Here is a 12567-nt window from a genome sequence, read left to right on the forward strand (position 1 = left end):
TAGGTTTAAACTCAATCAAGTCTGAATCTTAATACTGTAGAATATTAATATAATTTATGTTTTAAAATTCATATATTGAAAAATATGCCACTAGTCTGCTAAAGCCAGCTAAATGAAAGGAGAAGGGAACTTACATTCTGCCACTCTGCCTTAGAGTGACTAGGAGCTCAAGCACCACCTGACAACTCTCAGAAACCTAATGGGCATAGACAGATCTATCAGCTGCCCCTTGCTGCAGTAGCTGTCCCAGCCAAACATTCTTATCTACATATCAAGTTTTACAACTTAAGAAATTTGTCTCAGTTTGGAGCAGGGATTTGGGAGTCCTCCTAGTGCTCTGGCCTTACATACATTTATTTTAGTTGGTTTGCAATAGTCCTTTTCTATAAATTAAAAAAAAAAAATAAACTCATTAACTGTAGTGTAGAAATATTTTGAGTGTAAAATATTTGTGCAAACCAAGACTTTTCAAGTCATTTCAAGTGCATGAGCATTTTTCCCAAGCAATTCACCAACAGCTTCAAGCAGCAAACTCCCCATTGGTGGTAAACTTCTCATTTCATCCCACACAGATTAAATAAGCCTGAGAGAAACAGCATTTTCTAATATCCATCTCAGACAATGATCCCCAAACCCCATAAGAGGCAGGAGCCAGGGTGCAGAGGCCGGTCCCAAAGTCACAGGCTGCTTAGGCAGGGGACTGGCAGAGCTCTCCCTGAGGGGGACCATCTCTCAGCTGACAGCATTTTCCAGAGCATGGGTATTTGCCAGGCTGGCAGCGAGCTTCCCCCAGTGCTGTGGCCTCACTGTCCAGCCCTGGCTGATCTGTCACTGGCAGGTGGTCCTGTCTCCTCTTCTGAGAGACTCTCCAGCTAGAGAGCTTTCAAAACCACAGCACAGCTCAGACACTTTGATAACCACATTAAATCATTAAATTAACTTTTCCTGAGATATTCATCTGCTGAGCATAAAAGACTAAAAGGTGAAATGTAATTACAAACACGTGTCACAGGAAGGAGGGAATGGCAGCTGTCGACCACAATTTTCTCACTACCACGTGTGCAGCCACAACACCAGCCCTCACCTATTGCAGCAATAGGTGGCATGAACTGCAAAATCATATAAACCTGAAAGAGAAATCTTTAAGAGGAACAAATACCAATTGTGTGTGAATACTTTTGCAGTACATTTTACTTCATTTTTATCTGTAGGTATAATTATAGCCCATTGTTTAGAGGCTAGTCCATCTCTTGAATTCTACAGTAAGAGAAATCTGAATTATAAAATAGGGATGTTGCATGTGCTTGTCAAGAGAAGCATCAGAGGATTGTGATCAGTGGCACAAAACACAGAGGCAAGAGAGCTGGGGTGTATCCCAGGGTTCTGTGATATTGTTCAACACCTTTATCAATGACTTTGGTGATGGGGGAAGAGTGCACCCTCAGCAAGTCTGGATGATATAAAAAGGGCCACTAAGATGGCAAAAAGACTGGAGCACATCTCTTCTGAGAGACAGTGAGAGAGCTGGGACTGATCACCTCAGGAAAGACAAGGCTCAGCGTGATCTATCAAAATTTATAAATACCTTATGGGAGAGAACAAAGCAGCAGCCAGACTGTTCTAAGTAGTGCCCAGTGACAGGACAAGAGTCAATGGACACAAACTGGAATACATGAACCACAGTATCAGAGAATATCCTGAGTTGGAAGGGACCCACAAGAATCATGGGTCACGATGATCTCAGATGTCTATTCCAACCTAAATATTCTGTGATCAGTGAGTCCTGCTTCTGGACAGGACAACCCCAAGAATAACACCATGTGTCTGAGAACCCAAACGCTTCTGGCAGGTTTGGTGTTGTGAACACTTTACTGGGGAGAAAATTAAATTCCAACTGAACACAGGAAATTGCTTTTTACTATGAGGGTGACCAAACATGGAACAGGCTTCTCATAGAGAAGTATCTCCATTTATGGAGACATTTAAAACTCAACCAGATGTGGTTCTGGGAAACATGCTCCAGTCAACCTTGCTTGAGCTGGGGGGATGGACTAGATAATCCTTCCAACCCAAGTGACCCTGTGATATTCTGGATTACAAAGGAAAGTAGAAGCAAAAGCTGGTCAGAGACCACACTGAAGGAGTGTGTTCTAAAGCTTCTTCCATTTTTTAAATATTGATTCTAACTTATACTCCAAATTTTGATGTCAGCATGTGGAATGCACCAGCATGCAGAAGAAAGCAATCCAGTCTTTAGGAAAAAAATTCTTTCATGCGGTGACTCTGTAATTCCTTTATTACTCTGTGAGTGTGACTAGCTGCATCCAAAGTGCATCAATGTTATTACATGCTTCTCTGAAAGCAAGATGTGCAAGCATGGTACTTTTTGAATTCCAAAAATTTACACTCTAACTTTATACTCTCATCCTAGAATACAGACACTGAACACTATGATGAAATATATCACCTTATCCAATAAACTCCTGGTTAAACAGTCAGAACCTCATTTTAAGGATTTAAATCTGATGAATATTCCTTTCTTGGTTGAAAATGAAAAAACAGTTTGACATTTTGGAAGATTACAAGGGTCAGATTTTGAAGGATTTTGCTTTCTGAGGAGTCAGAAATAGGACTTTGAGACTGTGGGATTATGGTCATTTTAAGACCTATTTTCCTTTTAATATTTAGCTCAGCTTTTCTTCTTCTTGACAAGGGTACAAGAGGTTCTTCTGAATGTGACACACACAGTACAGCCTTCTGAGAAATGGGTAATGCTCTTAACTTTTTGTTACTGTGCTCCAGTTATGACTCAGGACCCTTACTGTAATTGGCCTAAAAAGCTGCAAGGAAAAAAATAAAACAGAGGGTTGTCAGTGCCCTCAGATACATTCCAAGCAGCAGATTAAGCAGTGCCTTGGCTTGACAAAGAATGAAAATTTGAAGGAGGGCATGGAAAAATACCATAGTTTCTTCATCAATGATCCTGCAGAGAGCTGTGGTGCCTTTCTGCTGTTGCATTAGCAAGCCTGGCTGTTTGGGTTACTGCAGCATTTTCTCACACAATGCAACAAAAGAATTTCTATAGAAATGTCCCTGAAATTAGGAAGAAAAGCAAATATTTTTGTTCACAGCAAACTTAAGAGAAACATAAGCAAAGACAGCATCTTCTGTGGTGTTCTGTGTTTATATTAACTTTTGATTAACCAGGGAAGATAATTCATACGCCTTCTCCTGGGAGTCTCCTATCTGTGGGTAACTAGTTCTCAATATCCACTGACTTGCTCACTTGTGTAGGCTTCATTGAAATCAATAGACTAAAGTAAAATGACTTCGGATTGGTGGTTTAATTTACACTTGTCTCAGCTCTGACCTCACCATGAGGACATGAATTATATATTTCATACAATGCCAAAGCTGGAAAATACATAACTTAACTACTGGGCAGCAGTTATAAATAACAAGAGGAAGCACATTTTACACACACAAAACTGAACTGGAAAAATTACTCCCACAGCAGTTACAGAAACAGAAAGAATAAATGTATTAAAAAATAAAGACAATTCTATCACAGACCATTAAGCAGGATGGTCCAGAAGCAGCCTTCAGCTGATGAATTCCAAAACCAACCAACTGAATTTGCACTAACAGGAAGACTCATTCTATGCTTTCAGCACAATTCTTACATTTTCTTTTGAGCATCTACAGAATCACAGACTATTCTGATTTGGAAGAGACCCACAAGACTCATGGAGTCCAGCTCTTACGTAAATGGTCTGTACAGAGATTGATCCCACAACATTGGTGTTATTAGCACCATGCTCCAACCAACTGAGCTCATTTCAGGGTCATAATCTGACACAATCATATAGATCAACATCTGAATACAGACATTCTTACATTCTTTGTGTCGTAAGATTGGAGAGTGTGTGGGGCAAACAAAGCCAATGGGATGCTGGATTGCATCCACAAGGACATCTCCAGCAGAGATAAAGGAGTCATTATTCCACTCAGTGCTTGTCAGGCCACACCTGTGTTCAGTTTTGGTCCCTGCTGTGCAAAAAAGACACGGACAGACTGAAGAGAGTCCAGAAAAGGATGACAAAGATGATCAGAGTGTTGGGTAGCCTGTCTAATGAGGCAAGACTAGGAATCGGTTTGTTCAGTCCTGAGAAAAAAAGGATCAGTAGAGACCTTATCACCATATTTCAGTATTTAAAGGGTGGCTACAAGGAAGATAGAGAGCCCATTTTTAAAATGAATCACATGGAAAAGACCAGGCGTAATGAGTACAAGTTATTCCTATTCCTACAATTGGACACAAGACAAAAAAAATCACAATGAGCACAATCAGTGACGGGAATAATGTTCCCAAGAAGTGGTGGATTCCCCAGCTCTTTACACTTAAAGATTCAGCTAGAAAGGGTGCTGGGCCATCTTGTCTAGACGGTACTTTTGTCAAAAAACATTGGATCAGATGATCCTTGAGCTCCCTTCCAACATGGTCTTCTAGGATACCATAATTTTATTTTGCATTATTTGACAGCTCTCTACAACTCCCTGATGGGAGGTTGTTGTGAGGTGGGGGACAGTCTCTTCTTCTGTGCCTACAGTGAGAGGACAAGAGAAAATGGCCTCAAACTGAGACAAGGGAGATTCAGATTAGATACTAGAAAAAGGTTTCACTGTTTGGGTGGACAGACATTGAAATGGGCTGTCCAGGGAGGTGGTAGAATCACCAGCCCTGGAGGTGTTCAAGAGATGTCTGAATCTGGTGACAGGTGATGTGGTTTAATGGTTTAGTGGGTACAGTGGTGGTGTTGGGTCGATGATGGGCCTTGATAGGTCTCTTTCAACCTTGATGATTCTATGATTCTATCTGCTGTAACAGGCTAAAGAACCAGGATCCATCCACTGTGTCCATTTAATGTAAAGGTATGTTGCTTCTTCTACCTCCTGTAAGCTGCAGGCAGATAACCTCTTACCTGTCCAGCCTGGTGCAAACATTTTCAAACCCCTGACAGACAATCCTGGCACAATGCCAAACAAGTTAAACAACATTTCAGTTCTGACTATCAGCTGTGAGTAAGCCACCTAATCCATATGTCTCAGTCTTTAATTTCTACAAGTATAATCATCATACCAATAATAAACCAGCATAGATAAAGAATGTTGAAAACAAGGTCATTAAAGAAATCACAGTAAGGACAAAAAACCCATGCCATTCTGGTAAGTTCTCTACTGACAAATAGTTAAAATAGTTCAAATTGGAGAAAATAAATTATGTGCAATTTTTCCCTTGAAAATGTATACATAGGTTTTGGCGGAGAAACACAAACCATACATACTTATGTAAAAACTATTACCTGGGCTTCAGGAAGTAACATACTGCCTGAGGGTTAACACACTTTCCCAGACTGTTGTACTGCCCAAACCAAAGCACCAGCTTAGAGCATTGAGTCATTACCACTTTTTGAATTGTTACAAATTATAGGATTGATGTCTGAGATCATAAAAATGAATCTATTGGTCTGCCACTATTTCCCCATTTAGTCATCATATAACATAATCCAGATTCTTGTCAGTAATATGCTTCCTTCCCAGAGAACTTTTTCATAGAGAGCAGGTCTTTCATAATGAACAGGAAGCCATATCCACGCTATCCTGGCAGGAAGAAATGTCCCAAAATGTTCTCTATAACATTCTCACCCCATAAACCCAAAGCCATGAATTTCTTAATTCCATAATAACCTACCTCCACATACCAATGGTATCAACCACAGCATCTGATTAACCCAAATGTATGCTAGTTTCCACTGGAATCAGTTAGGTTTATATGATCAAAATCAGGCAGCTATATCAAGGGCATCAGGTCAAACAGTATCATATGGGACACACAGACTAACTTAGATGAACTGGATGGAATAGGGAATGGCTTAAAAAAAAATCACATATACTAAGCAAATAAAAGCAAACAAAAAAAGGATTTCTCATAAATAGTTTTGGAATTGCTTTTTAGTATTTGTGCTGTATCTTAATTTCTATTGTTCTTTAAAATCAGTACATCACTATGAGGATGCTGACAAAAATAATAACCCTCCCAAATGTTATCTATGCTGCGTATACACAAAAACAGACAAATAGTACTTTATAGATGAACAAAAGGAGGGATAAGCATCCTGTGTTATTAGATATGCCTAAAAAATGGTACTTAACAACATTTACCTGTGAGCATACCAGCGTCAGAAAGCTCAGCACTGGTGATGGGTACAGTGGGACCATCCGCTTCATATGCTTTCAAAATGTACTTCTCAATTACACCTATGACCCCAGCTGGTTTGTCCCAGGTGACCTCAATGCTGTAACCATTTATACTGTGAACTCTTGAGGGAGTTGGCACATTTTGTGGAACTGTAGAAGGATAAAATAGAAAATAGAGAAAATGGCAGTTCTAAGGAGACTATTGCCCCTATTCTTCACTTTTAATGGCTGCAGTAAATCAGACTCAACCATTAGCATAAATACAATTTATTAGAGTTGTAACTTTTCAGCATTGATTTAATATGACTGCACATCTTGAGCTATTCAGTTTAAGCTATATTTCAAAACCATCAAAACTCCATCTACATAACATTCCTTCTTGTCTTGTTGCAATTTTCCAAAAACATTTCATGTATCAAACATATTTAAGCATCACTCACAAAGAGCGGAGGTGGATTGTATGTAGCTAACAAGCACAGGAATTATAATAATACAATCGAATCAAGGAGGGCAGTATTCCAACAGAGAAGTGTTTGATATTTATCAGTTGGGTATCTAAGCCACAGAATGCCACAACTATGAAATGTTTCTGAAAATCTCTATTCTCTATTACAGAAGTTCTTCAAAAAAATTAAAGCTCTTCCATTTATTTTCTACATACATATTTTATTTTCACCATGCCATGCACCTTTCTTGGGGCAAAGCAGAGATTTTTAAGGCCTTTTTGCAAAATCCTTTGTTTCTGGTCATTCCATATGACAAAAAGAGGGAAAAAAAATGAAAAAGGGAAATTTAAATGTTTTAAAGAACTGGAAAACCAAGATCATATATGCATAGAGTTGCTAATAAAAATAAATCAGTCCATTTCCTAAACCTCTAACTATTTCTTGGATATTACTATGCCAAGTAAAGGTCTGGTCAGTAACAGCTTCATCACAGATGACTGCACAAGGGATGCAGAGGAAAGACCCAAGGAACACTATGGCAGGATGATGGATGATGAGTTTGCTGTAGATGCATGTGGACTCCCTGGCCCTGCTGATGATCACTCGCTTTTCTCACCATCAAATAGCCTATTTTTTGGTAATTTTACTGTTCAGTTTCATTAAATATGAATGCATCCTTGTTTCGCATAAGAAGGGTACCAGCATGGAAAGTACAAAAATACCTGGAAGTTGTGATTCTTCTGTAAAGAAAGTGATACTCTATGAAAGCTTCTATTACTACAGCAATATATTGATTTCATTAATTATGAAGTGTATCACAGGGTGAGGTAAGGTACTGTACAGCAGATGGTCTTCTCATAAGGGATATAACAAAACCAACTCAAAAATAATTAAATAGCGCAATTATTGCCCAACCCCAGGGAACATGGACTGCTCAGTGCTGTGGTCAGCTTGCAAACATAAATTTGTGGCAAGCCTTACAGTTGTCAGATGGTTGACATGAAAATATGCATATATTCTGTCCCTTCTGGGTGGCACACAAAGTGCAGGTTGTTTACAAATGCATCTGCAAGTCCAATATGTATGCACATATCACATAATTTTTTAAGGTGGTACATTGGATGACTTACATCAAAAGAATGCTCTGCAATGATGGAACGCAATTTGGCTTCAATTTCAAGAAGAGAGGAAGTTAGTTAAGTAAAATACACAGAACTGTAAATCTTCAAAATCTTGTCTTGATAAAGTTTGCAAAAGCACTGACCAGAAGAGGAAAAGCTGTTTTTAAATTTTCTTCATAAGGCATATGAAAAATGTGATCTTTAATGTATCATCTTCCTACTCTGAAACCTTTTCCACAAGCCATGTGCTTCTGTTTTAGTAAATATTGCTACATTTTCGCACTATATGGACTATTTGTTAAAAGAATCCTCATTCAGCAGCACCGAGTAGCACACCCATGTGTAGGTCATTTAAAAACACAACTTTCACAGGATCACCTTGTCCTTAGCAAATACATGGCCTCTTCTTTTCCACAGCTTGTGCCTGCTATCCCAGTATCACCTTTCTCTACACTGATTTTGTAGCACTAAGTTATATGTGAAAAAATATTGATTTACTTCAGCCTACTCATGTAACATGATGTTAGATGTGTACGTATGAACACAAATAGATGGTTAAGCTTACTCAGTTAATGCAGTTCAATCCTTTACTGTCCTTAATTACATAAACTAATACATATTTGGAAAATACCTTGACTTATGAGAAGAAAATACTTGCCTGAACACTTTACAGCTATGACTGTAATCTGGTACCTGTTTGAAGCATTAAGTTTCATCCCCTCAGAAACATTATGCAAGATTCACTAATCAAAATTGTTTTGGCTGGATTATCTCCACAGAATGAGTCAAGCTGGAAGGGACCACATTGGGTCCAACCTCCCTGCTCAAGCAGGGTCATCCTAGAGCACAGGGCACAGGATTGTGTCCAAACAGTTCTTGAACACCTTCACCCTGACATTAAATAGCTTATGAAAAATAAGAACAAGTAAACCTTAAAATTATATTTACCTGATTCTCTTGTTCGAACGTGGGTCCACGCACTAGATACTGATCCTCCTTCATTTAAGGCAACCACCCTATAGAGATATTCTTCAAAGGACATTGAGAAGAATAGAGGAGGTAAAAGATTAAAAAAAAAATTCTGAACACAGTAACACACTAGTAAAGAATGGAATGAAAATGATATATTTTATTTAAGGAACCAATGCACTACCTGTAAATGGTTGTAGAGCACTCTCATAAACACTCTGCTCTTTTCCTCGGTACACAAGGATGGAGTCATTTCCCCTGCAGTTAACAGCACTGTCAGTTGATAGGCATCCGTCCAGATTGACTCTGACAGCACTGCTGGACACAGATGCCAAGTTAACGACAGCACCTCGTGTAAATTTAACATCCTTCATGCAACCACCGAAACCTAGCAAACAGTAAGGGATTAGTACCACATAAAGAGCTTCAGTCATTAAGAAACACTTCTGTTCCTTTCAATTCTATATTTTCAACATTAAAGACTGTAATGGAAATATGTTGACTTCCAACATGACATTCTGTCTCCACTTTCAAGATACTAAGGTGGTAAATTCCTGCCTTACTGATCTACACTTTCACTGTTAGCAGTTCTGTCCCACAAGGAAATACCTTTCCTTTTTCTCTTTCATCACTTCTCACTTTGAAATTATTACCATGAAAGTGATTCTCTGACTTTTAAAATCAGCTCTCTGCTTGCTACTGTTTTGTTAAATATACATACTTCCTCAAATAGAAAAGAACATCTAGATTAAAATTACAATTAACTTCAGGAGATCAGATGGAGGCATATCAGTTTTGTCTAACAGGGACATAACTCATGTGTTGTTTACAAACATACTCCAGAAACATAACCCAAACAACTTTTTTATGATAAAAAAAATTAAGAAGCTTCATTTTATATTTATGTCTATATATCCATGTATTTCTGTGTATGTGTGACATTCCTATCGAAATTACAAATATGTTAAATCAGTTAGTTGCAGTTACAACACAGCTACAAAAATCAGAATGTAGTTATTAAAACTTTTATATTTACTAAAAATTAATAAATTGATAAAAGATGGGTCTCAAATCTGAGTAGTGGTCGGTGCTTAACACAAAACCAAAGTAAATAGCAACCAAACTGAAGACTTCAATTAATTTAAGAATTCACTTTGTAAATTAAAAATCCACCCCTCACATATCAGTGCTTCTCTTTAGCTTTGTGAAAGCTAATGATGTGTTTGTATCTTATTTATATCTTATGTACTTTTATTGCATTCATTACTGCAAGATGACAGATCAGAGCAGTATCTGTCCTTAGCCACCTGAACTGAGAATTTAATGTCCATACAGAGTTCATGAAAAAAGGGGTACTGAAGGTGGACATCCATTTTGAATCACCCTCTAAAACACTTTCTCTCTCCCCAACACAAGGAATTTGGCCAAACTGCTCCTTAAAATGAATACATCCTAATTTAAGTTCAACTCCTAGTCCACAGTGGCAGCTCAGTTTTTTAGTCTGTGACAAAGGAAAGAATTAGTCCCAGTCTACCCAGGCATCCTAATCATAAGATAAAATTGTGTTTGATTTGCAGCGAGATGCACTCTCTACAATCTATTTTAACACATCATTTCTAGTATCTTTTTAGCCACATTTATCACTATTTGAATATTTCTCACTGACATCAGCCAAGCAATCCTGTCTATTCTCAAGTAGCTGCAGATAGTACAAATTTTCACAAACATTCCTGCCATGTAGCTTCCATTTGAACCTCCCAAGAGGCCACGTGATGGGTCATGCAAGGGCTCGCAGACTCCAGCTAAAACTTCTTCAAGTTTTAACTCACATAGAGGTGAGGCAGGAGGAGAATAATATTTATCACTTATTTGCTGAGAGTAAAACAACATTCTTTATTAAAAAACTAACTATCAAGCAGCCATAGAGAAAATATTTTCTAAATATTTATTAAATGGGAAGATCTCCATATTCTATTATCTTACCACTACATCACTGTAGTCCTAAATAAAAAGTATGTTTTAAGCTATAATATCTAATCTTGCTCACCTGAACCTACATTTAGGAGCACATAAGATATTATTTATCTTCATACACTCTAAATATAAATTCACAGCCACCCTCTTATTTTGTGGCATGCTGAGGAGGTTTGGTGGGAAAGAAATATTTATTGATGTGCCTTGATATGCAGTTCAGACATTCATTTTATATGTAATTTTGCCCTAGATTCTTTGTTCACAGATCTCCTTGCTGCAGGAGTTGTGAATGCATCCACTCACAAGGCTACACCATCTGCTACAGGACAACACTGACAGGGTATGACTGGCCAGCTCTTTTGGGCCATAAATATTATGCACACAGAACCTGAAGGAAGATTACATTATATGTGATACCTAGAGTTGGAGGAGCACTTAGAAAAATATTCTTGAACCATTCTATAGCCACAAAAACTAAAGGCTCCAATACAGCTCACTTGAATGTGCACATTCAGTGTGAGTTCATGCAGTCAAAGCCACTTACTGGATTCCCTGCTCCTCACTTACTGATACACATTTGTCCACAGTAGCTGAAAAATATCCCATGACTGATGAACAGTTTTACAAGTACTGAAAAAACACACCCAAACAGAGCCAGTTTAGTAGACACTTTTGGACTAGGCTTCATACAGTAGATCCTTTTGTGGAGGCCATTAGTATAAGGATGCAATTGATGCTTCTCTCTTTTCCCTAAAAATTTGACCTGTTCCAGAATAGAAAGGTCACAGTGATGGCTAAATATATTATTATCTTCCTTCCTTCTGATAATGAAGAAAACATCACAGCAATTATAGCCAAATTCAGGTGTTTATACTCAGTTTTTTAGATCAGAATCAGTAGTGCCTAAAACAGACTAACAAACTCTCAGCTGCTCTTCCATGGGGGCAGCATCCCCCAGCATCATTACAGTGATTTAAGCTATGTTTACTGTCTCCCACTGGTTTTGTATTCCAGATCTGTGAGTGACAGAAGTTGATCAAGTAAAACATGTTTCTGTAAACTGACATTCTCTGATGAACATCTGAGATCACCTGGTTGAGCATCTCACTTTACCACTTCCTACACTCCAGGTCCTCTCTTATCAGACTGCCTCAGGTATCACTGGAAGAATTTTTATAGCACTACAAAAGGATCAGGTCTAAGTAAAGCTAGATAGGTAGGGATGGTAGAGTCACAATGGGTGGGAGGAAGAATTCATGTTACACATCCATTAATTTAGACTATCAGCAGAAGAATGTCCACCTAGTGCATGACACCAGTTTTCAAAAATGTATGTCCTTCTTGGTGTCATCTTACCTTGTTCTAACCCCAGTTCTCTATAAAGACTCTGAATGGCAGGTGGGATTCCTCCTACGTAGACAGGTGAGTTTACTTTCAGCTGCTGAACATGAGGTTCAAGCGCCTGCTCTCTCAGTTCATTCATAGTGGCTGAAATCACAGAGCCCTCCTTGTTCACGGTGACTTCATTCCACTTTCCATCACAATAAGACAGTCCCAACCAGAGGTCCACTTGGGTAAAGATCATGCCAGTTCTTAAGAATATGTTTAATAGTCCACTTTTCAGCTCAATCTATACATTTTAAAACAGAAAAAAAATATTTTGAAGGTGACATCAAACACAAAACAATGACAGAAAGTTATTTTAAAAAACATAATTAAGGGAGTTATGAAAAAGGAATTTTTTATCTTCAGGTTAATACTGTTTACATATGACATGCTAAATACAGTTTATCAGTTAA

The 12567-nt window shown here is 38.2% G+C and overlaps 1 protein-coding gene across 1 annotated transcript in view; it reads right to left on the bottom strand.

Annotated features, from left to right (window-relative positions):
• USH2A (usherin) overlaps positions 1-12567 on the bottom strand; it is a 369679-nt gene that overhangs the window by 213008 nt on the left and 144104 nt on the right. Inside the window, exons 26-29 of the mRNA XM_058835000.1 lie at positions 12125-12398; positions 8979-9182; positions 8774-8854; positions 6223-6408 (exon numbers count right to left, since the gene is read on the bottom strand). Coding sequence (XP_058690983.1) covers positions 6223-6408; positions 8774-8854; positions 8979-9182; positions 12125-12398 — 745 coding nt within the window. The remainder of the gene's footprint in view (positions 1-6222; positions 6409-8773; positions 8855-8978; positions 9183-12124; positions 12399-12567) is intronic.

Source organism: Poecile atricapillus, chromosome 3, assembly GCF_030490865.1.
Source record: "Poecile atricapillus isolate bPoeAtr1 chromosome 3, bPoeAtr1.hap1, whole genome shotgun sequence".
Lineage (NCBI taxonomy): Eukaryota > Metazoa > Chordata > Aves > Passeriformes > Paridae > Poecile > Poecile atricapillus.